We start from the raw sequence: 26,832 nt of genomic DNA on the forward strand, positions 1-26,832 counted from the left end.
TTCCCCAGTCACTAAAATTTTCTAACCTTCTGACATTATCTGTATTATTCAGCACAATCTTTTCTATTCTATTTGTTAAGTATGATACAAATCAGCTGTACGTGAAGCCACCAATTCCATAAAACTCCAGTATTCCTAAGAGACTAACTTGAAAAGATCACAAAAAAATCAACTGCCGATAGATCTTGTTTTGAGGCTTGTACTATTTTCTGAATCATGTGTAAACAGCATTCTCAGTCGAGCAGCCCTTCTGGAACCAAACTGTGATATGCTAAGTAAATTAATTCCATTTAAGTGTGGAAAAGTTTAGTGTAGTCAAATACTCGCACAAAATCTTCACTGGGTAAACTGGTTTGACCTGACACGTCGTTTTCAACAACCCATGAGTGATTCTTAGCCTACGGCTGCGACAGAATATCCGGGGAGTCACATTTAGTGTGAGGCTCCTGCCAGAAGCAAGAAGTCTTCTCAATGGAGGCTCACACAAATTGCAACTGCCTGCACATTCAGACAGTTCGTATTTCCACTGATTCCTCAGTGATGGACTTTCAAAAGTTCTAAGTATGGGCCACAATTTTCGTTGCACTGTTATTCAGCGAATGACCAGTACAATCACCGTGTCTAGCAACAGCGGATTCGCTCCATTTAAGTTCTTCTTCACCGACATCTGTACACGACAAACCTCCGTGAAGTGCGTGGCAGAGGGCAACGTCCTACTGTACAGGTTATTAGGGTTCCTTCCCGTTCCATTCACGTATGGAGCGCGGGAAGAATGGTTGTTTGAATGCCTCTGTGCGTTCAGTGATTACTTCAGTACTCGGTATCCCTAGGTGAGCGATACGAGATGAGTATAGTGCTAGGCTCCACCTTCTTTGTTAATCTCAGGAAGTCCGTACAGTCTTAAGTGCAACTGAGCCATGTGATCACAGTCTCCTAATCACATCCTTTGGTAGAGACCTAGAACTAAAAAATTCCGACGTTCTCCTCATCACACGGTTAGTAGGGACCTTATCGATCTTTGGATACGTTGAGTTGCATAATAAAAAACTGAAATTTTCAATAGGATCCACCCGTGGAATAAAGACGGTGGCGTTACATGTATCCGTTTTGAGGGCTCCAGTATCCGCGTCTGTTCGTGACTTCATGTACGGAGGGCTGCTCTCTCCTTAGACGAAATGTTCCCCTTCGGTGGAGCAGATCTCGTCAAGATTCCCGACGGTTTACTCTCATGCAGCTGTTTTAGAAAAGCACAGACCGCCCTCGATGGTGCCGACAGAGTCAATTAATAATGATGAAACGGGTGTACCTGTAACAGCAGAGATGAGACTCCTTGGCAGCTCGAACACTGGTGCCTCATCCATAGATTTCCCCAACAAATCGATAACAATCGGCCTCCGGTTTGAGTGTCGCAAGGCGATTAAACTTTACGGCCTGCCTCCTCTTAGCCTTGATGTGAATCTAGTTCGCCTTGGCCAGTGTCACATCAGCCACCTAGACCCAAGACAATGAAGAAAGTGTTGCTGTCGTTTCTAAATGCAAACAATACATACTCCTGGAAACAGAATCCAGTTCATGCGGTCTAAAACGTATTGTTTCTCTCTCTTACACTCTGACATTCTGTGTATCGAAAGCCCGCCCATACAGACCTACATTTACAAGCTACCAGTTGCCTGCGTCCGGCACAGACAGTGGACGTTCTCAAGACCTTGATTCACTCCGTACCATCTCGGATGTCGAAACTTCCTGCTGGATTTGGAACCCTACAAACCGGCAACCCTGTTGTTGCTGTTGTTGTTGTGGTCTTCAGTCCAGAGACTGGTTTAATGCAGCTCTCCATGCTACTCTATCCTGTGCAAACTTCTTCATCTCCCAGTACCAACTGCAACCTACATCCTTCTGAATCTGCTTATTGTATTCATCTCTTTGTCTCCCTCTATGATTTTTACCCTCCGCGCTGCCCTCCAATACTAAATTCGTGATCCCTTGATGCCTCAGAATATACCCTACCAACCAATCCCTTCTTCTACTCAAGTTGTGCCACAAATTTCCTTTCTCCCCAATTCTGTTCAATACCTCCTCATTAATTATGTGATCTACCCATCTAATCTTCAGCATTCTTCTGTAGCACCACATCTCAAAAGCTTCTATTCTCTTCTTGTCCAAACTATTTGACTTCCATCCATGGCTACACTCCATACAAATACTTTCAGAAACGACTTCCTGACACTTAAATCTATACTCGATGTTAACAAATTTCTCCTCTCAGAAACGCTTTCCTTGCCATTGCCAGTGTACATTTTATATCCTCTCTACTTCGATCATCATCAGTTACTTTGCTCCCCAAATAGCAAAACTCCTTTACTACTTTAAGTGTCTCATTTCCTAATCTAATTCCCTCAGCATCACCCGACTTAATTCGACTACATTCCATTGTCCTCGTTTTGCTTTTGTTGATGTTCATCTTATATTCTCGTTTCAAGACACTGTCCATTCCGTTCAACTGCTCTTCCAAGCCCTTTGCTGTCTCTGACAGAATTACGATGTTATCGGCGAACCTCAAAGTTTTTATTTCTTCTCCATGGATTTTAATACCTACTCCGAATTTTTCTTTTGTTTCCTTTACTGCTTGCTCAATATACAGATTGAATAACATCGGGGAGAGGCTACAATCCTGTCTCACTCCCTTCCCAATCACTGCTTCCCTTTCATGCCCCTCGACTCTTATAACTTCCATCTGGTTTTTGTACAAATTGTAAATAGCCTTTCGCTCCCTGTATTTTATCACTGCCACCTTTAGAATTTGAAAGAGAGTATTCCATTCAACGTTGTCAAAAGCTTTCTCTAAGTCTACAAATGCTAGAAACGTAGTTTGCCTTTCCTTAATCTTTCTTCTAAGGTAAGTCGTAAGGTCAGTATTGCTTCACGTGTTCCAATATTTCTACAAAGTAGCTAATGATCTCATCAGATACAGAGAGAGCTACAGACGTATAAACCGCTGAACAGGAAAGAGGTTAAGGCCTTCAAGACGACAGGTTATCTGCCATACATTAGAAATGTTTCCGCGAAAACAGGCAGACCACTAAGACAACACAAGGTTAAAGCAGTCGCCCGTGCTGTAGAAAAACTCTCGGTGCATCTGCAAAATTAAACGACTTAGAACTGCACAAGTTGGGGGTTTTATAGGATTCCGTGCGAGAAAGGCAAATCTTTTGTCGGGGAAATCGCGGCCCCTGTTCAGAAGCGCATCATACAGACCCAGAGATACGCTCATCTTCTCCAAACTATCAAATACGCTATTACTGAAAACGGTATTTCCACTGCTCACTCCATGAATAACAGTGAAACGAAAATTGTAGTACATACTTCGAACAATTGGAGCACCGTTATTAAGGAATCTGTGGAAAAAAGATTGTCTGAGGAACTTATAAATCGTCACTGTGATTTCCAGGTGCATACTGGATGGCATACTGCAATTGGAAAACTTCGTGCTTGTGTACCCGACGTCGTTTTAAGATTTTGTCGAATGAAAGTAATCGATCTGATGTCGACAAGGCGAGCTTCCACCACGGAGGGCGCTCGGACCAATGCACGGAGTTACATCAGAAGAGCATGCGGCCAGGTAACGCTCGCGCAGAAACATTCGTGCACACCACGCATGCGCCATCGAGGTCTTAAATAGGGGAGTTCGGTAAAATTTCGGCAGTATCGAGGTTAGCCAGTATACACCTGAAGGTGCCCAGAAGACTGTGAGTCGAAATGTAGTGGCAGGAAGTTACCGACATCAGGCAGTTCGCCCGAAATTTCATGGGACAACATAAAAATTATGCACACCTTATTACGAGCAATGTTCGCTGGCTTCGAAGTACAGTCTATCACAAGGTTCAGGAGCACTTACTTGGTTTTTATGCCTCAAGTGAGTTTCGTTTACGGAAATAATGTAAAGTCGGCTTCACAATGAGTCTATCAGTCCTCAGGCTACAGAAGAGCAAGCATATACCATATCCAATAAGACACAACCTGCTGATGAAAATACTAAGCTTTGGATTATGATGCAAGGAAAGTTAACTGCGCATCCCAGTCGTTAGTTTCTGTTTAACGCAGGTGATACCATTGCCGAAGAAGGGAATGTACAGGGGTGTTTCTTTGATCTCTTCCAAATTACGTAATACGTAATAAGATTTTAGTGTTTTAATTCTGTCGGGGGAATGTACCTACCGACACCCAAATTCGCCACTGCATTGTTTCTCAATCACCTTGGCTGTTCAGTTTATGTGCATACTCAGTATTCTAGTAAACAGGATGCCGTAGCGCCAAAGTGTAGTCGCCATCGTGTCACGAAGTGTCGAAAGAGACACCAGGACAATGGGTCGTTGTGTTCATGGCACGGCCGAAAATGATAAATGCACACGGGGCTAAGGGCGCATAATATTCATAACAGGGAAAAAAGGATTTTATTACGATGAGTGCAGTGCCAGTCATTATGCTAATACGAGTACACTCCACCAGCAGATATTTACGACCTACAGATACCTGACCAGGCCACTTCGTCGCCAAACCCAAGGGCGCACTTAAATGCAATGTTATTTTTCAGAACTTTCTGTTATTCGGATTTCTTCTTTTTAGCCAACTCGAAACCGAGTCACTTATACGGTATGTAGGTACACGAAATTCTAATCAAGAATCTTCTCAAGTACGCGACTGTAAATTAAACGTAGGAAGCAAGCTTTGCGATTAATGTTTTCATTATTCAGACGAAGGTGAAACGTTTGAGCCGTTTTATTCCTGTAACTAATACATTTACACAAAGCATTGTCTATGCTTAAATTGTAATAGACTATCAGCCTTCGTGAAAAAAGACGTAGCGAATACTGAAAGTCTATGTATAAATTTACGTTCCCAGTAGTGTAGTTGTCAAATCTTAACAAGTACCACTGCAGAAGCGTCCGTAAAAGAGCAATCGACAAAGTTGAATTAAAATCCAAGTCAACGGGAGAATCGCTTTGTTTCACTTAAACTCTTCATCTGTCGTCAATCGCAAGAAACGATTGGTAGTAGGAGCTACATTTATCAAGACGGAAAAGTGAGTACTTCCTGTTGGGCAGCATTTTACATGACGTTTGTTGTCGAATACATTTTATGAGCACGATTATGCCGCCGTTTAAACGCATGCCGACATTTCACTTTTTATCAGAAGTGTGGTATTTATATCAAAGAGAATTTCTCTCGGCCATTCAAAATTATTTTTAACTAGTATTACTACCATTTAGACTGAGGCGTCTTTCGACTGTTTTGGTACAGTGTTCCTTTTCTCCCTACGTTACGCCACTGTCACATCTCTTCTGCACATTGCAATTCTCATCACCAGCAATATTTCTCCCCCGCTGTCGGTCTACCATTCCCTCGAATAGCCTGCCCTGCACGCATTGAACTATCTCACCAACACATCTCAACTTCCGTTATGTCGTTCTGCGGCAACGTTTCAACAAGGTTCCTACTGGTCATCTTCAGATGACAACTAGGAAACTTGTTGAAATGTTTCCGTAGAACGACGCCTTGACTCGGCTGACAACCCGACTCATCCAGATCCGCCGAGAAAGCCTAAACTCACCTGCGGCATTCTTTCCTTTTCCTCTTGTGCTGTTTTTGTCAATTTGTACTGCAGCTGTTACAGCCAGACAAATAAATAATAATAAAATGACAGAACTATATATCAAGAAGTATCAAAGAAATTTTCTGAGAGACACCACAAAAATCTCACTCAGTATCGAAAAGACACATAGCGTGCTGTTCACACACGTGAAAAGAATAGGGGTACTTTCACGAATCAGATCAACATACAGGGTGACAATGAACTATATGAAATAAAATCGTCATAACTTCTGAACGGTTTGCGTTGGGACGTTCAAACTGCACGGTTGGCCGCGGGGAATGATGGGAATTAATACGATTTGGTTGAGCGATGAAGCCCACTTTCATTTGGAAAGGTTCGTCAATAAGCAAAATTGGCGCATTTCGCGATCGATAAGTCTCTTCACCCCGTCTGTTTCACAGTGGAATAGATGTATTAACAGTTATGGCGGTTACTTTTGAAATAATAAACAGTTAACTTATTTTCCCCATCTGCCTCGTTTTAATTTGACAAACCTTTATATGTAAGATATTACACATTTTAATGTACTGGAGGTTTTTAAATGTCTCGATAATGTATAAACGAGACCAGGAATAAAGGACAGCCAACCAGATGCAAAAAAAAAAAACATTGTGGTTTTCATAAAACCTTGACCACGGTTTCGACGGATATAAACCCGTCTTCTTCAGAAGAATAGACCTTTGGCTCATTCAAAACAATAACATGTCAAATAACTGCAAGCTGCTAGCAACTCCATCTCACTCGCGTCGTTTTCAATCTCGCAGTCACACATAGTGCGAGGGAGTTGCTAGCTGCCTGCACTTATTTCACATGTTATTCTTTCGAATCAGCCAAAGGTCTTGCCCTCTGAAAAAGACATGTTTGATCCGTCGAAACCATGGTAAAGGTTATATGAAAACCAACTTTTTTCTTTTTTTTTGCAACTGGTTGGTCGTCCTTTATTCCTTCTGCTGTGTGGCCGTTGCACTCCTTGCCATTAAAACTGCTACACCAAGAAGAAACGCAGGTGATAAACGGGTATTCATTGAACAAATATATTATACTAGAACTGACATGTGATTCCATTTCCACGCAATTTGGGAGCATAGATCCTGAGAAATCAGTACCCAGAACAACCACCTCTGACCGTAATAACGGCCTTGATAAGTCTGGACATTGAGTCAAACAGAGCTTGGATGGCGTGTACAGGTGCAGCTCCCCATGCAGCTTCAACACGATACCACAGTTAATCAAGAATAGTGACTGGCGTATTGTGACGAGCTAGTTGCTCGGCCACCATTGACCAGACGTTTTCAATTGGTGAGAGATCTGGAGAATATGCTGGCCAGGGCAGCAGTCGAACATTTTCTGTATACAGAGAGGCCCGTACAGGACCTGCAACATGCGGTCGTCCATTATCCTGCTGAAATGTACGGTTTCGAAGGGATCGAATGAAGGGTAGAGCCGCGGGTCGTAACACATCTGAAATGTAACGTCCACTGTTCAAAGTGCCGTCAATGCGATAAGAGGTGACCGAGATGTGTAACCAATGGCCCCCCATACCATCACGCCAGGTGATAGCCAGGATGGCGATGACGAATACACGCTTCCAATGTGCCTTCACCACGATGTCGCCAAACACGGATGCGACCATCATGATGCTGTAAACAGAGCCTGGAGTCATCCGAAAAAATTACGTGCACCCAGGTTCGTCGTTGAGTACACCGTCGCAGGTGCTCCTGTATGTGATGCAGCGTCAAGGGTAACCGCAGCCATGGTCTCCGAGCTGATAGTCCGTACTGCTGCAAACGTCGTCGAACTGTTCGTGTAGATGGTTGTTGTCTTGCAGACGTCACCATCTGTTGACTCAGGGATCGAGACGTGTCTGCACGATCCGTTACAACCATGCGGGTAATATGCCTGCCATTTCGACTGCTATTGATACGAGGCCGTTGGGATCCAGCATGGTGTTCCGTATTACCCTCCTGAACCCGACGATTCCGTATTCCGCTAACAGTCGTTGGATCTCGACCAACGCGAGCAGCAATGTCGCGATACGATAAACCGCAAACGTGATAGGCTACAATCCGACCTTTATCAAAGTCGGATACGTGATGGTACGTATTTCTCCTCCTTACGCGAGACATTACAACAACGTTTCATCAGGCAACACCGGTCAACTGCTGTTTGTATGTGAGAAATCGGTTGGAAACTTTCCTCATGTCAGCATGTTATAGGTGCCGCCACCGGTGCCAACCTTGTGTGAATACTCTGAAAAGGTAATCATTTGCTTATCACAGCATCTTCTTCCTGTCGGTTAAATTTCGCGTCTGGGGCACGTCATCTTCGTGGTGTAGCAATTTTAATGGGCAGTAGTGTATTACCCATTTTAGTGTACTAGAGAGTTTTAGTGTCCCGATAATGTATAGTCGAGAGCACGAATAAATGACGGATAACCAGATGGAACAAAAAAAAATAGTGGTTTTTCATAAAACCTTGACCACGGTTTCGACGGATCTAAACCCGTCTTTTTCAGAAGAACAGACATGTGCCTCATTCAAAACAATAACATGTCAAATAACTGCAATCTGCTAGCAACTCCCTCCCACTACCGTTGTTTTGAATCTCGCAGTCGCACGTAGTGCGAGGAGTTGCCAGCTGCCTGCACTTATTTGACATGTTATTCTTACGAATGAGCCAAAGGTCTTTCCTTCTGAAAAAGACGTGTTTGATCCGTCGGAACCGTGATTAAAGTGATATGAAATCTGTCGTATCGGCCGCCACACAGCAGCCGTCAACTCGGCGAGCGTGCTACAACACGCGCGGCACACATCGAGTACCGCTGGCGCCGCACACGATGTCAACAACTGGCTCCAGTGAACGCGTCGTTGCGGGGTACACACCACTGTCAGTACAGATTACCCTGGCGGCTGCCCTTGCCACTAGAGTGGGCAACCGTGTAAGGGTGCCATCTACCAACACTCTGATGGGCCGGACCTGCGGATTTAAACAACCGTTTAACCAGTTCAATCTTCGCCGATGACTGTGTTACTACCCGGCTGCTGGATTCACGACGACCGAACCGTACTGTGCCCTCTCTGGCTGGAAACTTGCGACGCGTCGGTATCGACTGGTTGGCAGTGGTTTGGACTTGTATTCTCTACTAGTGACTCCGATTTCTCCTTGGCGCTACAGCCAGCAAAGTGTTGTGTAGTCGAACTTAAGTTTTGTTTTGAGTGACAGAAGGTCAAATAAATTTGGTTATCACGGAATATTTGTTGTGTTATAGTGCGGACATAGCAAAATACAACCTTTTTCCTTTTTTTTTTTTTTTTTTGAACTGGTTGCCCGTCCTTTATTCCTGCTGCTCCGTAACCGTTGCTATATTGCAGCCATGTTCAAAACAGTGTATAATCGAGAGACGGGATTTCAGCAGGAAACTCGGGGCAGTCCCGACTACATCGAAACACCTAGCAAGCGAGTTTGCGCCGCGCTGTGCGTAAAGTGTGGGCTGAGATGCGCGCTCTGACCTGGAGGCAGTGTGGCTCGTGCAGCGGGTACGACTTGGTGCCGAACTCGCGTCCACACAGGTAGCACACCACTGTGCGGGGGCGGCCCGGCGCCCTGGGGGCGGCGGGGGCGTTTGCGGCTGCGGTGGCTGCCGCGGGGGCGGACGCAGAGGAGGCTGCTGGTGCTGCGACGGTGACGGTGGTGGTGGAGGCGGACGGCTGCGGGCCGGGGGACTTGTCAGGCGCGGGGACGGCGGCGGCGGAGGTCTGCTGCTGCTGCTGGGCTGTCGAGGCGGAGCTGCGGAAGTTTATGGGCATCGGCTTCCGCACAGAGCTCTTGGGCGGCTGCGGCGGCGCCTGGGCCTGCGGCTGCGACTGCGGCGCCTGCGAAACGACACACAGCGTCTAACACGAGGCTCAAAGGAGACAGCAGCTTCAGAGGGCAGGGCTGCTGGACCATCAGAGAGAAGTAGAGACGACTAATTTTTAAAATCGATCAAGAAGCTCTAAGGCCAAACAAGAACAGCACACTGACACGGCGCATTTATAACAGCTTGCTGACCAAAAGGAGGTCATGTTGTTGTTGTGGTCTTCAGTCCCGAGACTGATTTGATGCAGCTCTCCATGCTATATCCTGTACAAGCTTCTTCATCTCCAACCTACATCCTTCTGAATCTGCTTAGTGTATTAATCTCTTGGTCTCCCTCTACGATTTTTACCCTCCACGCTGCCCTCCAGTACTAAACAGGTGATCCCTTGATGCCTCACAACATGTCCTACCAACCGATCTAGTCGACTTGTGCCACAAATTTCTCTCCTCCCCATTACTAGTCAATACCTCCTCATTAGTTACGTGATCTACCCATCTAATCTTCAGCATTATTCTGTAGCACCATATTTCGAAACCTTCTATTCTCTTCTTGTCCAAACTGTTTATCGTCCATGTTTCACTTCCATACATGGCCACACTTCATACAAATACTTTCAGAAACGACTTCCTTACACTTAAATCTATATACCACGTTAACAAATTTCTCTTCTTCAGAAACGCTTTCCTTGCCATTGTCAGTCTATATTTTATATCTTCTCTAATTCGACCATCATCGGTTATTTTGCTCCCCAAATAGCAAAACTCCTTTACTACTTTAAGTGTTTCATTTCCTAATCTAATTCCCTCAGCATCACCCGACTTAATTCGACTACATTCCAATGTCCTCGTTTTGCTTTTGTTGATGTTCATCTTATATTCTCGTTTCAAGACACTGTCCATTCCGTTCAACTGCTCTTCCAAGTCCTTTGCTGTCCCTGACAGAATTACAAAGTCATCGGCGGACCTCAACATTTTTATTTCTTCTCCATGGATTTTAATAGCTACTCCGAATATTTCTTTAGTTTCCTTTACTGCTTGCTCAATATGCAGATTGAATAACATCGGGGAGAGACTGCAACCCTGTCTCACTCCCTTCCCAACTACTGCTTCCCTTTCATGTCCCTCGACTCTTTTAACTGCCATCTGGTTTCTGTACAATTTGTAAATAGCCTTTCGCTCCCTGTATTTTACCCCTGCCACCTTCAGAATTTGAAAGAGAGTATTCCAGTCAACATTGTTGTGGTGTGCGTACTGTAAGACCTTCGGTACACACACCATCAGATTATTTGACTTGTCGCTCTAACGAAGTAGGCGAGTGTCAGCAATATGTCTCGTGGTCTTATCGTGGCGTGTTTATAATCTGCCGTTAGGTCAGATGATAGAAATGCCACTTGCACGCTTACAGTAGCAGATTGACGGTGACCATCTTTAAACAGAACTTGATTAACTTTCACACAGATTTATTAAAATAATAAAAATCATAGATATTATGTAACTTGATTCTGCATGCTGTTTACAACTGACAATCTTAAGTTCCTTTGGTCTTGGTATATTACTCTTATTCTCACATATCTCTGATACTTGACAAAGTGTCTATTCATTTATCTTCAAGGCTATGTACAGGAATACGATAATCGTATTAGGCGCAGACTGAAACTTTACTATAGACTGGTACAGACAAATGCAGACTAATGCATACTGACTAATTGGAGGTCGGTACACTCATTATAATACCTCGAGCGTTCAGGTATCACTGTGCAAGTGTGATCGGCGAGGAGAAAAGGTTCTACGTTAGCACCAATCTCACTGACTGTGTGACATATTAATACGCGGATCGGCGGAAGCAGAATTTGGTCCGTCTCTAAGGCAGCGCCATCTCGTAGAGCGAAGATGGACGAGCGCTGTGCCTGCACTGTTGTGCTTAGCAGGGCGCGCTCTAGTGGGAAAGTTGTGTACGCGCTAACCATGCGGAACTATGTACACAACAATTGTCAAAAGGTTTCTCTAAGTCTACAAATGCTAGAAACGTAGGTTTGCCTTTCCTTAATCTTTCTTCTAAAATAAATCGTAAGGTCAGTATTGCCTCACGTGTTCCAATATTTCTACAGAGGTCATAAAAAACAATAAAACGAAAGCAAATAAAAACAACGCAGAGAAACTGCTGGAAAAATCCACGATACACACAAGAACAAATGTGTTTAAAAAGAGACTACACCACTGTGGGTGAAGAAATAATCGATGACCTCGCCACTCCGTAAGAGGCTAAAATCTCCCTCAATATATTTTGGGAAAGAGGCAAGACAACATTTACCAAAAGTCAGTATGTTCCATCAGAAAGGTCCCAATAAAATGAACTCTGTTTCGTCTTCGGTCACATTCAGTATTTTTTTAGTTGAAGCGTTCAGTTTATCCTCTAACGAAAGACGAGAATAAAAAAGTAGTACTCCTGCTGCAGGCGTGTTATGCTCTTGTCGTAAGAGTTACTACTGCAAAAACTCAGGTCAGTTAAGTATGCTGGACTGCTCAGTCCTCTTCTTCTAGAACATAAAAGGGGAGGTAGCACGCTGTTATAACGAGAACAGTCAAATCCTGACCAAGTGCTCCGAAGTTGTTAAGTACGAAATAACGTACATTCAATTTTGGTCAGACAATACCAAATATGCGGGGTGCTTCACAACTCATGTTACACACTTTCAGAGGTTGTAGAGGGCACTAAGCAGATCAAGTTTCACACAGGAACCCATGCCCAGAAACGTTATCCTGCGACGCTTCAGATCGTCACGCCGGCGCCTGTAACTTAGAAATTTAAAAGCGAGAGTTGTTCTGACACCTCTGACTGTAGACTACTTATATTGGTACTGTTGTTGCTAAGATTGTTGGGCTCTCAAAGGAAAAACAAATTCCCTAGTAAACACAGGTATTGCAGTTTTTAATTCATCGATAGATTTTGGACGTTTTTTTATAGACAACTGCTTTCGCTCTCCCCACCCCCAGAAGATAAAGTCAGGTGGTGTTAGGTCACGGATCGTGGAAGCCAAAGTCCCTGTGAAATTATGCGAACACCAAGAACATCAGCAAGCAATGCCATTGAAACGCGAGCTGTATGCGCGGTTGCACCATCTTATTGAAAATTTTACTTAACACAAGTTCTCCTATGAATGGGTACAGAATATCACTGCAGTATCGTTGTGCGTTTATTGTTTCTTGAAAACCCCAGGCAGGCGAACAATCGTACGGCACTGCGGAGAGACTTTTTGAACACCCCGTACAAGAAGTACATGAAGATAACATATCTCAAGTGGGAAATGGTAATACACTTTCACATAAATTTAGAACAAGCAAGGGTGTCTTACAAAGATGCCCCATGTTACCAACGTTATTTAAAGTCTTAAGATATGGGATGCGGCTTGAATTAAAGATGGAGTTTATTTACATCACCTACTATCTGCTGGTGATCAAGTAGTTATAGCACAAAGCGGTGAGGATACAAATTATATATGTAATCAGTTAGCAATGGGATACTGAAACTGGAGATTAAAGATTAATTAGCAGAAAACAGAAAACCTCACTAATGATCCAGATGACGTATGCATAGAAGGAAAGAAAATTAAGAAGGTAAAACTTTCTGTTATTTGGGGCCCATTTTAGAGATGGAGGGAAAATCAGAGGTAGAAATTAATTTAAAAAGATTAACAGTGGAAGAAAGGTCACTGGGATGCTCAACTCAATCTTATGGAGCAGAAATGTAATAAACCGAACTAAAAGAATCGTATATAAATCGATACAAGAGAATATAGTTATGTAAGAAGTGGAGACATGGACTACTAACCGTAAAACGCAAAAAACTGCAAACAGCAGAAATAGACTTCTTGAGAAAATCAGCAAGAATTTCTCGAAAAGAGAAAATAAGAAACGAAGAAATAATAAAGAGAATGGAAGTAAGAGAAAGAATATATGATGTGGTGGATATAAGGAAGTTACAATGATAGATCTACATCTACACGGATACTCTGCAAATCAAATTTAAGTGCCTGGCAGAGGGTTCATCGAACCACCTTCACAATTCTCTATTATTCCAATCTCGTATAGCGCCCGCAAAGAACGAACACCTATATCTTTCCGTACGAGCTCTGATTTCTCTTGTTTTATCGTGGTGATCGTTCCTCCATGTGTAGGTCGGTGTCAACAAAATATTTTCGCATTCGGAGGAGAAAGTTGGCGATTGGAATTTCGTGAGAATTTTCCGTTGCAACGAAAAACGCCTATCGTGTAATGATTTCCAGCCCAAACCCTGTATAATTTCTGTGACACTCTCTCCCATATTTCGCGATAATACAAAACATGCTGCCTTTCTTTGAACTTTTTCGATGTACTCCGTCAGTCCTATCTGGTAAGGATCCCACACCATGCAGCAGTATTCCAAAAGAGGACGGACAAGCGTAGTGTAGGCAGTCTCCTTAGTATGTCTGTTACCTTTTCCAAGTGTCCTGCCAATAAAACGCAGTCTTTGGTTAGCCATCCCCACAACATTTTCTATGTGTTCCTTCCAATATGAGTTTTTCGTAATTGTAATACCTAGGTATTTAGTTGAACTTAGGCTTTTAGTTTAGACTGATTAATCGTGTAACCGAAGTTTAACGAGGTCCTTTTAACACTCATGTCGATGACCTCACACTTTACGTTATTTAGAGTCAACTGCAATTTTCGCACCGTTTAGACATTTTTTCTTAATCGTTTTGCAGTTTGTTTTGATCTGCTGATGACTTTATTAGTCGATAAACGACAGCGTCATCTGCAAACAACCGAAGACGCCTGCTCAGATTGTCTCCCAAATCGTTTATATAGATAACGAACAGTAAAGGGCCTATTACACTACCTTGGGGAACGCCAGAAATCACTTCTGTGTTACTCGATGACTTTCCATCAATTACTACGAACTGTGACCTCTCTGACAGGAAATCACAGATCCAGTCACATAACTGAGACGATATTCGGTAAGCATACAATTTCACTACGAGCCGCTTGTGTGGTACAGTGTGAAAAGCCTTCCGGAAATCTAGGAATACGGAATCGATCTGAAATCCCTTGTCAATAGCACTCAGCACTTCATGTGAATAAAGAGTTAGTTGTGTTTCACAGGAACGATGTTTTCTAAACTCATGTTGACTGTGTGTCAATAGACCGTTTTCTTCGAGATAATTCATAATGTTCGAACACAATATATGTTCTAAAATCCTGCTGCATATCGACATTAACGATATGGGCCTGTAATTTAGTGGACTACCCCTACTACCTTTCTTGAATATTGGTGTGACCTGTGCAACTTTCCAATCTCTGGGTACGGATCTTTCGTCGAGCGAACGGTTGTACATGATTGTTAAGTATGGAGCTAACGCTCAGCATACTCCGAAAGGAAGATAGTTGGTATACAGTCTGGACCAGAAGACTTGCTTTTATTAAGTGATTTAAGTTGCTACACAAGTCCGAGGATAATTACTTCTACGTTACTCATGTTGGCAGCTATTCTCGATTAGAATTCTGGAATATTTATTTCGTCTTCTTTTGTGAAGGCATTTCGGAAGGCTGTGTTTAGTAACTCTGCTTTTGCAGCACTGTCTTACAGGCACGTAAGAAGAATGGAAGAAGTCTGGATAGAGAAAATGATCTTGGATTGGGAACCGGAGGGTAAGAAGAGAAGAGGGCGACGCCCTATGACCCCTGGCACTACAATGTAAATTAACAATGGGCAGAGGAAGAAGATACACCTGGAGGGACATCCTGAGGAGATAAAATAAGATCTTATGTAATAATTTACAGATATTTGTTATATTGGAGAAAAACCTTTAATAGAGAAAACACTCAACAAATAAATTATAAGAAATGCACACAACATTCCACAACTTCAAAAAATGTAAACCACAAAAACAAACGAAACCGATACACACACACACACCAAGCTAACCCTCCTCTAACACATCCCTCCCTTCCCGTTGGTTCCTCATCCACCTTACACAAAAAAACAACAGAATTTATGAAAGCTTGAAACGGATAAAAATAATGAGGCACACTTATCCACCAAAAATACTCGTCAAGAAGAGAACATTAAATTCCAACTATGATTAACAGTCAATTGAGTATAGCCCCTATGCCACAAATCCCTATATGAAGAAAAACAATGCGAAATAATTGCAGACCCCTGCTCAAGGTATTGCTCAATTAATCCCACCAAAACCTGACTAGTTCACATACGCTCAACCCGAAAAATCACATTCAAACTCTAGCCCCCGAAAACGATACCCCACTACAACCATGTTCCCACAGACCTGTCCTCCCATATCAAACTGTTACTCAACGCATCCGGACATCCCAAAAGATTCCCTATACTTAATAAATTCCGTGCGTACGTCCCAACAGAACGAATATAAATCTAACATGTACCTCTCATGCCGGTCTTATGCACACACAACTGCAACGGATAACAGTAACAGCAACAGCAACTGCCACGCACATCATCACAAAAGGCCAACCGAGATTGTTCGAACCAGGAATCTCTTATTATCGATTTCCATACATGCTCTTTACACATCTCCACACCACATGTACAGGTCCCCAATCCGAGACGGAGAAACCCGGCCAATCTCGTGAGTTGGCCTCATTACCGCCACCTCATACATTCGGCATGAGCCCAAGCAATTGCAAAATGGTATAATACTATGCACACCTTTCCCCGTAAGTGCATCAAGCGCCATAAAACTTAATTTAACAGTCGGACCCACACCTATAAACAAACAACAAACACACGACCTTCAATCTCAAAATCAAAAAACTACAAACGGAAACTGGCACCTCAAAAACTAAAAACAAACAAACAGCCTATAAATTACGGCCAGAACTAAAAATACTTACTGAAAGCCAACAGCAGACTCCCAAAACCAACCGTACTACAAAAAAGGAGACATTCAAACAACTCCAAGGCAAGCATCCAGAATTGCATACATCGACACAGCAAACACACGATCCCTTACAACTAAAAACCAAATTGCCAACACAAATATCCGCCACTCTAGTGCGCCACCGCTTACTACAACCGTAACAACACGCCCCTACAAAAACAGTTTATTTCAAATACGCCAGACCTCCATGACGTCACACAAAACAGCAGAGTTACGTCACGGGTCAAATCCGACGAGTGGAATTTCGGGTAAACAGAAAAATGGCACTGAGCACTATGGGGCTCAATTTCTGAGGTCATCAGTCCCCTAGAACTTAGAACTACTTAAACCTAACTAACCTAAAGACATCACACACATCAAAGCCCGAGGCAAGATTCGACCCTGCGACCGTAGCGGTCACGCTGTTCCGGACCGTAGCGCCTAGAACCGCACGGCCACTCCGGGCGGCCGGGTAAATAGTTACGGTACTTTTTCATGATAAGAGTTCCGATTTGCAGGGATATTGTCCTAATTATTATTACACTCTCCACTTCAGTCGCTTAGCAAAAGTGTACTTTGTGCTACTAGCTTCGATTTATTTACGATAAATGTAATTTGCAAGAAACGGTGCACATCGAAGTCGCGGCCTCATTGCGAGCGATATAGATCGAATGCTCGACTCTCGAAGCGAGAATTATGGATATTGTTTTCTGGTGTGACAACGAAACGTCGCAAGAAGGTAAATGCGAGTATTTCAGTATTTATATTTTCACAACTTACGGCTATCTGGTAAATCTCTCTCCAGTGAGACTCTTCCAATTTTCCGAAAAGACGTGTCAAAAGTGGATCTCGTGTATGGGGTAAAAGGAATGGTGGCTACACCAGATACGTTGTTGTGCACGACAGTGATATACCTGATCAGTGATGTAAGTGATATTATCCATTCCTTCAATAAATTCCGGTGAGTAAAAAATAGCTGTTACTCTCTCTTTTCTTAATGACTTCCTGTTCTCACTACGGTCATATTTTCTCGTCTCTCTTGTCAACATGTCGAGGGTCGAGCGTTCGACACATACCGCTCGTAGTGAGAAGCGATTTCGATGTGCACCGTTTCTTGGAAATCAGCAAACTGTCTTATTTGTTTCAAAATATGGCCAAGGAAACAAAATATGTCCAAAGAGGAGTGCAAAGCTAGTTCACGTCCATAGTATAACACTACACGTGCACCCTGGGTAACGCTGAATGAACTAGCATATAATGGCACCCAGATAATCTGATGATCTCCTGACGATACGACACTTTCACCAGACAGACCAAACGGCCCTTCTCAGGTCCCGCTGACCAGGAAACTCGGACCTGTGGTTCAAATTTGTCACATAAACATAGAAGGCATAAGCTATGCTAAGTGCCAGTTTCTATCAAAACTATTAAAAAATGACAACATTGACTTGGTTGCTATACAGGAAACCCATTGTGATACAGTGCAGCAACTAAATAAAAGGGGCAAAAAACCAGGCTATGAGATGTTGGGAGCGACCTATCATAGTTCTAATGGAGTAGCCACATATGTCAAACAAGATATTAAAAACGCCTTCCTAATTTCTACATTCACCAACGAAGACATTCATAATATTGTCACAATAATTGGGAGCATTACCGTCTCCAATATTTATAAGCCACCTGCTACACCTTGGCCAGCCTACGTTCTTCAAACTCAACCACATCCTGTTGTATAAGTAGGGATTTCAATAGTCATCATGAACAGTGGAAGTATAAAGACAATTATGCAAATGGAGAAGCAATAGCAAAATGGACAGAAGACGAATACTTATACCATGTATTCGATGCTAAGGATCGATTTACGTTTAGATCAGCTGCCTGGAGACAGCAATACAACCCTGACCAGTGTTTCGTCTCGTCCAACAACAGAGACCAACCTCTCATAGCCTCGCGTAGAGTGCTGCCCGACTTTCCGCACAGCCAACACCGTCCAATCATAATAGAGGTAGGAACTCAAATTCCCCTAATTACCTCTTTTCCTCGCCCACGATGGAATTAAAAAAAAATGGACTGGGTTCTCCACAGATCTGGACAAATGTTTGTGATGGATACCACCTACTAGCAAAAATTACCATAAATTTGTTACTGTCATGATAAGCACGGCCTAGAAGCACATACCAAGAGGGTACCGCAAGGAATATATCCCTGGATGGTCCCAAACTAGGGAAGAACTGTACCAGAGCTTCCTTGAATCCGGAGATCAGGAAATAGCGGATGAACTGCTTCACAGTTTGGATGCTGCCAGAAGACAAAAGTGGACGGAAACTGTACAAAAGCCTCAATTCCAAACATCTAGCAGGAAAGCATGGGCACTGCTGAGAAAACTAGGGAGCGGCCACACAGCACACCGACAAAAAAAAAAAAGCTGTAAGAGCAAATGCCATAGCTGCACATCTAGTTAACACGCCTAGGACACCAAAGGATAAAACACATACAATGCAAGTGAAGCGAGAACTCAAAATCTTTAAAAAAATGCAGCCACAGAAACTACACACTCTCGCCCTTTCTCTAGCGGAGACACAGAAAAAGCTCTGAAAAATGCCAAACCAACAAAGGCACCAGGTTTCAACAGCGTTCACCCTGAATTCATAATGAACTATGGCAAGTATACAAAAATATGGCTGGCTCAATTTTTCACAAACATCATGCAAACTGGCAATATCTCACAAGAACTCAAACGCTCTAAGTTAATAGCTATTCTAAAGACTGGGAAGCCAGCTCACAACCCAAAAAGCTACAGATCAATTGCCCTGCTCTCTGCAATTTACAAATTACTAGAGAGGCTTATATATAACAGAATTAGCCCAGAATTGTTCAGGGTAATCTCAGTAGAACAGGCAGGCTTTCGGCCAGACAGAATTAGTCCAGAATTGTTCAGGGTGATCCCAGTAGAACAGGCAGGCTTTCGCCCAGTACTGACCAGATGTTGTCACTCACTACTTACATTGAGGCGGGATTCCAGAGAAAATAGAAAACATCAGTGGCCTTTATTGACCCCTCAGCAGCTTACAACACTGGGCGGAGAGAAGGTATCATGTACAAAATTCTCCGAGAAATTCCTTTCAAATCTACAGCACACTTAATAGACAGCATGCTCAATGATAGGGTGTTCCAAATAAATATGGGCACTGACTACAGCTCCATCAAAAAACTAAAGAATGGCTTGCCACAAGGATCAGTGCTCGCACCACTGCTGTTTAGCCTCTATGTTGCAGACCTGCCCGAAACACAATCAAGAAAGTTCGGGTATGCTGACGATTGGGCCCTCGCTACAAGATGTAGCACAATTGAAGCATCTGAGGACACCCTAACGAAAGACCTGAAGATAATGGGTGAATATTTTCGTAAGTGGAGACTTCAACCAAATGCTTCCAAAACAGAGGTTAGTTGCTCCCATCTCAACAACAAACTCTCTGGACAGGAACTCAACATTCGATTTGAAAACACCATTCTCATGCATAATAAAACTCCGAAGTACTTGGGCATGACGCTGGACAGAACACTATCTTTTAAAGAGCACCTGACAACGACTGCCGAAAAATTAAAGACAAGAAACAACATTATTCAAAAGCTCTGTGGTACTACCGGGGGAGCAACGGCCTCCACTCTCCGCACCTCTGCTTTAGCAATTGTATTCTCGGCTGCCGAATACTGTGCTCCTATTTGGCTAAACAGCCCACATGTAAAAAAGGTGGATGTCCAGTTGTATAACAGTCTAAGGATGATTTCTGGAGTAATTAAACCCACTCCAACGTAATGGCTCCCAATATTAAGACACATCCCGCCGCCACACTTGCAACGTACTGACGCCGTTGTACGTGAATACAAAAACATCATGGGAAATCGAAACCTGCCAATCGACCAAGACATTGAGGCTGCAAACACTAATAGGCTTCGATCTAGGAATCCGCCAACGAGAACAGCAAGAACCTGTGTACAACAAGGTTTCAGTATCACAAACGCATGGTTTGAAAAATGGAATGCATGGGAAAATCATAACATGCCTTGCATCACACAAAAGACACTTGGTTTTGACCTACCATGCGAAACGTGGTCCACTCTATATAGGATTCGAACTCGTCATGGCAAATGTGCTTCTCTCCCTGTATAAATGGGGTAAAATACCGTCCCCTCAGTGTGACTACAGAGAAAATCAGACCATCAGCCACATTGTTGAAGAGTGTTCCAGAAGAGCCCATAATGGGAGTCCGAACGACTTGAAACGTCCTCTTAGAAAAATTATTGAATTACTGTGCTGATAAACCTATTACATTATTTGATTTTCAAACAGCTGAGCAGAACTGAACGTACTCAGACATTTCGCTCTTTACCTGGTCTGATCAACACTAAACTGACACTCAATATTTTTAGCGCAACGCAATCTGACTTTCAAAAATCCCTACAAAAGAAATTCCCTGGCTAACAATAACCTATACCTTTCATGAATCACTTACCTCACAAAAATCTTCGTTACTCGAACTACTGCAATACAGCGAGCGCCACTACTGCCAGCTAAATAAAAGATTCAAACTACTGAAGGCAATAACTACTGATAGGCATAGTTAGCAAATGAAAGATTTTGATATAGAACAAACAATGTATTTACCTTAATAGAGTTCAAGAGTCATAATATATGTAGCAGTTCATGACATCCAGTCTTACAAATTTACTCTCTCTGATGGACACACGTCCAGATCATCCGCTCCCAAAACTTCGCCATCTCACTCCCCACATCCACTACTGCTGGCGGCTCATCTCCAACTGCGCAACGCTACGCACTGTTCACATCCAACTGCCCAACACTAGAATAGCAAATTCCAACAATGCAAACCAGCCACAGACTGCACACAGTACAGCCAGTGATTTTCATACGTGACGTTACCAATAAAAACAAACCTAAACAGCCTACTTTCAGACTTCCTGCTCGCAACTCCAGAGTCGATAGATTATATTAATAGACTTGATGTTTGTTTGTAATCCTTAAACTTTTTTATATTAGTGATGTTTGTTTGCAATTATTAACGTTTGTTATATTAGTAATTTGTCTGTTTCTTTCTTATGTGTTTGTTTTGCCATACGATAAATAAATAAATAATAAAATGGCCAAGGACACGACGTTACAGTCATATTTTGTAAATCGTTCGACGCAAATTAACTGCAACACTGAGCAAAGCTGACGGCTAGCATACCAACTCCAGTTTTATCGCCACTACTTTCTACAATCTATATACTACACTACGCGAAAAGTAAACAGTCACAATAACGACGAAGGCAAAGTGATCACGACGAACTTAAAGTAATTCCGAAGTACGGTTTAGCACGGTGAGGTTACCTGTTGGTGCCTGGCAGGCGGGTGGCTGTGGAGGCGCTCGGGCTGCTCGTGGCGGCCGCACGTGGTGCAGGGCTGCGGCACCGCCCCCGCCCCCGCCCGCGCCTCCTCCGCCTCCCCCGCGGGCGCGGGCCGCCTGCGAGCTGCCGGCACCTTCAGCTGCTGCTTCTTGGCCGGCTGGCGGCGCGGCGTGGGCGGCGCCGTGCCGCTGCTGGTGCCGTCGTCGTCGTCGGTGTGCGACGAGCGGCCCGCGGCCGGCTGCTGCCGCCCCCGGCGCGCCACCCCCGCCGCCGCCGCCACCCCCGCGAACCTGCGCGACTTGCCGCCGCGGCCGTCTCCGGGCGACGCGCCGTTCCGCTTGGCCGCGTCGGCCGGCGCGCTCGCGCACAGGCTGGAGATGGAGAGCAGCGCCTTACGCGTCAGCGTCATGTCGATCTTACCCAGCAGCGCGATGTCGAGGATGCGCGGCCGGTCCAGGGTGGCCGTCTGCGGCCGCGGGCTGGGCAGTCGCTCCGGCGGCGCCCGCTGCGCCGCCCCCACGTCCAGCTTCAGTGTGGTCGGCCTCTTCTGCTGGTTCTGGCTCTTCAGCTTGGGCCACGACGGCGGCGGGGGTCCGTGGCCGCCGCCCTTGCCTCCCGCGTGCATCTGGTCTATGCATGCCACGTCCGCGGTCGAGTAGTTATTCGCTATGGGAGACACGACCCCGTCGCTCGGGCGCTGGGTCGCGATCTGCGGCCTCTCGCTTACGATCTGGTAAGCGCGCGGAGACTTGGAGTGCCTGTCTTTCAGTTCCCACTTCATCCGGTCCGCTTCTTTAACCTCCTGCTCCGGCGAGCGCCCTGGGAATTCTTTCCTCCGTGGACCCGGTTCGTTCGTTTTCCCGGAAATGTCTTCCGTCGTCTTTCGTTCGCCTGAGCTCGCCGCTGGCACACTCGTTGACTCGCGTGCGTGCGGCGCGGCAGTCGGGTACCGTCTGCCTCTGGGACGTGTGCGCCGCAGTTGGCGCGCAGCTACCGGTTTGTGGGGGAAGGCGGTGACGTCACCGCAGACCGGGGTGGTGCTACGGGGCGCCGGCGGGCGAGAACAGCGCAGCGAAACACCGCTGCAGCCTTTGTTGCGATGCGCTAAAGGTCAAGGCTTCACCGGCTTCCTGTAGCCCGTCTAAAATAAACACGCTCCTCCGTGCACATTAGTTTAAAAGCGGAGTTAACAGGTGTATATTTAATGAAGCCAGTTCATTTGTCAGGCACCCTCTACAAATACACTTTCCCGATTTGTCTCCGTTAAAACACTCCGCGACGCGTACGTCGCCCTATCAAAAAACACGAGAACGTGCCACATTATAATCTCGTATTGTAAGCGCCATCTGAACTCGATTTTCAATGCGAAGAACTAGTATCATTCGAATTATTTTTTGTGTATACTTGAAACAAATGACAACAAACTGAGAATTTAGGTTACAGTCCGAAAAAAATGCAATAACGGGGGGCAAAGATGACAGCTGCATATCGGCAGCGATATTACGAGCGTACTGCTCAAAGGAAACGAAAAACAACTGATGACATCGAACTTCTGTCAACAAAATCGAACATACTGTAAGTTTTTTTGGCCTTTTTTTACGGAAATCCATTGTTTTTCTCCATATCCCTTTTCCACATAGAGAAAAAACTACGAGCAGTGAAAATACAAGGTGCACGATATCATTAAATTTATTGAATACGTGAGCGACAAACCATTATCTTTGACCAAGACGAAAATAAAAATATGATTTACGTATGGTTCTAGTTTCTCAAACATACAGTTAGCTTGTTTTGGCCTGCTTCTGACTAGTTCACAAAACAAATTCTGACAATGGTCGACGATAAATGAACCCTATGAACCATTGCGGCAACGCTTAATAATGGCTGTTTAATTTTTTACGAGTGTACTAATTTACATTATGACAAGTTATTAATCTGATAGGATCATTTCTAAAGAGTGATAGTATCAATATTCTTAGCCACGTTTATTATCCATGTAAATTAAGAATAAACTGTCGAGATACCAGCGAAACAATAAATTTTTCTCTCCCACAATCTCTAGCCACATGTTGACATCAACATTTTGACTGCTAACGAAGGAGACCTTTGGAGAAAAGAAAGCCACTTGTATGAATATCAAGAGCTCAGATGGAAACCCAGTTCTAAGCAAAGAAGGGAAGGCGGAAAGGTGGAAGGAGTATATAGAAGGTTTATACAAGGGCGATGTATTGGAAATGGAAGAGGATGCAGATGAAGATGAAATGGGAGATACAATACTGCGGGAAGAGTTTGTCAGAGCACTGAAAGACCTGAATCGAAACAAGGCTCCGGGAGTAGACAACATTCCGTTAGAACTAGTGACGGCCTTGGGAGAGCCAGTCATGACAAAACTGTACCATCTGGTGAGCAAGATTTATGAGACAGGCGAAATACCCTCAGACTTCAAGAAGATTATAATAATTCAAATCCCAAAGAAAGCAGGTGTTGACAGATGTGAAAATTACCGAACTATCAGTTTAATAAGTCACAGCTGCAAAATACTAAAACGAATTCTTTACAGACGAATTGAAAAACTGGTAGAAGCTGACCTTGGGGAAGATCAGTTTGGATTCAGCAGAAATGTTGGAACATGTGAGGCAATACTAACCTTACGACTTATCTTAGAAGAAAGATTAAGAAAAGGCAAACCTACGTTTCTAGCATTTGTAGACTTAGAGAAAGCTTTTGACAATGTTGACTGGAATACTCTCTTTCAAATTCTAAAGGTGGCAGGGGTAAAATACAGGGAGCGTAAGGCTATTTACAATTTGTACAGAAACCAGATGGCAGTTATAAGAGTCGAGGGACATGAAAGGGAAGCAGTCGTTGGGAAGGGAGTGAGAGAGGGTTGTAGCCTCTCCCCGATGTTATTCAATCTGTATATTGAGCAAGCAGTAAAGGAAACAAAAGAAAAATTTGGAGTAGGTATTAAAATTCACGGAGAAGAAATAAAAACTTTGAGGTTCGGCGATGAGATTGTAATTCTGTCAGAGACAGCAAAGGACTTGGAAGAGCAGTTGAACGGAATGGACAGTGTCTTAAAAGGAGGATATAAGATGAACATCAACAAAAGCAAAACGAGGATAATGGAATGTAGTCGAATTAAATCGGGTGATGCTGAGGGAATTAGATTAGGAAATGAGAAACTTAAAGTAGTAAAGGAGTTTTGCTATTTAGGGAGTAAAATAACTGATGATGGTCGAAGTAGAGAGGATATAAAATGTAGACTGGCAATGGCAAGGAAAGCGTTTCTGAAGAAGAGAAATTTGTTAACATCGAGTATAGATTTAAGTGTCAGGAAGTCATTTCTGAAAGTATTTGTATGGATTGTAGCCATGTATGGAAGTGAAACATGGATGATAAATAGTTTGGACAAGAAGAGAATATAAGGTTTCGAAATGTGGTGCTAGAGAAGAATGCTGAAGATTAAATGGGTAGATCACATAACTAATGAGGAAGTATTGAATAGGATTGGGAAGGAGAGAAGTTTGTGGCACAACTTGACCAGAAGAAGGGATCGGTTGGTAGGACATGTTCTGAGGCATCACGGGATCACCAATTTAGTATTGGAGGGCAGCGTGGAGGGTAAAAATCATAGAGGGAGACCAAGAGATGAATACACTAAGCAGATTCAGAAGGATGTAGGTTGCAGCAAGCACTGGGAGACGAAGAAGCTTGCACAGGATAGAGTAGCATGGAGAGCTGCATCAAACCAGTCTCAGGACTGAAGACCACAACAACAACAAACGAAGGAATTCGGAAAGTTAGCGATGATGTGTGTATTTCACGCTTATATCGGGCGTCTATCAGAAATGCGTTATGTATGTATTCTGTAATAACTGCCTGTAAGGTGGTACATCCAAAAAGCGAAGATAGTCAATTCGATTCTCCTTCTACGACCAGTGACACGAACGAAATCAAATACCTCGCTCTAACGCTGTTTACAGTTTATCAGAATCAACAAGCATCCGGATGGTCATTAGACATTGTCTCCCAACCTATACTGCACCGTAACTTGATTTCCCAAATACAGTTCTCGTGTCAGAATGATTGACGATGGAAGACTTCCTTCTTGTTGGCCACTGACCGTTTACTGAAAGGTTGCACGAGCAAATGAAGCTCAAGAATACATTCTTGATCTACATCCATACTCCGCCAGCCACCTGACGGTGTGTGGCGGAGGGTAGCTTGAGTACCTCTATCGGTTCTCCGTTCTATTCCAGTCTCGTATTGTTCGTGGAAAGAAAGATTGTCGGTATGCCTCATGGTCTCTTCGAGAGATATATGTAGGAGGGAGCAATATACTGCTTGACTCTTTGGAGAACGAAGACATTTGCAATGAGTGGTCATATACGTCTACATAAATGGTATGCAAACCATTGTGAAGTGCAAGGCATGGCGTACTTACCGTGATGCCATGAAAGGTAATAACGCGGACAAAGTACTATCAACAGAAAACTGGCTGAAACAAGACATTTTTGGCAATGAAATTCTAAATTCCTTTTGGAATGTATATCGCAAAGATAGATTGATCACCGTTAGTGGAGGCGTGTTTGTAATAATATGATAATATCTTTTAAGGATAGTGCAGATACGGAATGCGGTATAATTTATCCGAAGAAGAATTTTAAAGGCGGATCAAGCATGGTAATCTGATACTGTTATAGACCCCCTGCCTCATGAGCAGTAGTAACGGAACATCTGGTGGGAACTTGGAGAAGATTTTGCGTAAATTTCCATGTTACGTTATAGTATTAGGTGACGATTTCAACTTACCAACTATAGACAGGGACAGTCAAGTGATTTGGGAGGATAGCATGGACAGGGAAAAATGGGAAATTTGTGGTAAGGTCTTACGGGACCAAACTGCTGAAGTCATCGGTCCCTGAGCCTATACACCACTTAATCTAACTTAAACTAACTTACGCTATGGACAACACACAC

At 43.8% G+C, this 26,832-nt stretch overlaps 1 protein-coding gene across 2 annotated transcripts in view; it reads right to left on the reverse strand.

Annotated features, from left to right (window-relative positions):
- LOC126272206 (zinc finger protein 474-like) overlaps window positions 1-22,805 on the reverse strand; it is a 270,969-nt gene extending 248,164 nt beyond the window's left edge. For both annotated transcript variants that reach the window (XM_049974887.1, XM_049974886.1), the window contains exons 1-2: window positions 21,833-22,805; window positions 9,160-9,522 (exon numbers count right to left, since the gene is read on the reverse strand). In XM_049974887.1, the coding sequence (XP_049830844.1) occupies window positions 9,160-9,522; window positions 21,833-22,630 (1,161 nt within the window). In that variant the 5' untranslated portion in view covers window positions 22,631-22,805. The remainder of the gene's footprint in view (window positions 1-9,159; window positions 9,523-21,832) is intronic.
- Between the last annotated feature and the right edge of the window lie 4,027 nt (window positions 22,806-26,832).

Source organism: Schistocerca gregaria, chromosome 5 (assembly GCF_023897955.1).
Source record: "Schistocerca gregaria isolate iqSchGreg1 chromosome 5, iqSchGreg1.2, whole genome shotgun sequence".
NCBI classification, from domain to species: domain Eukaryota; kingdom Metazoa; phylum Arthropoda; class Insecta; order Orthoptera; family Acrididae; genus Schistocerca; species Schistocerca gregaria.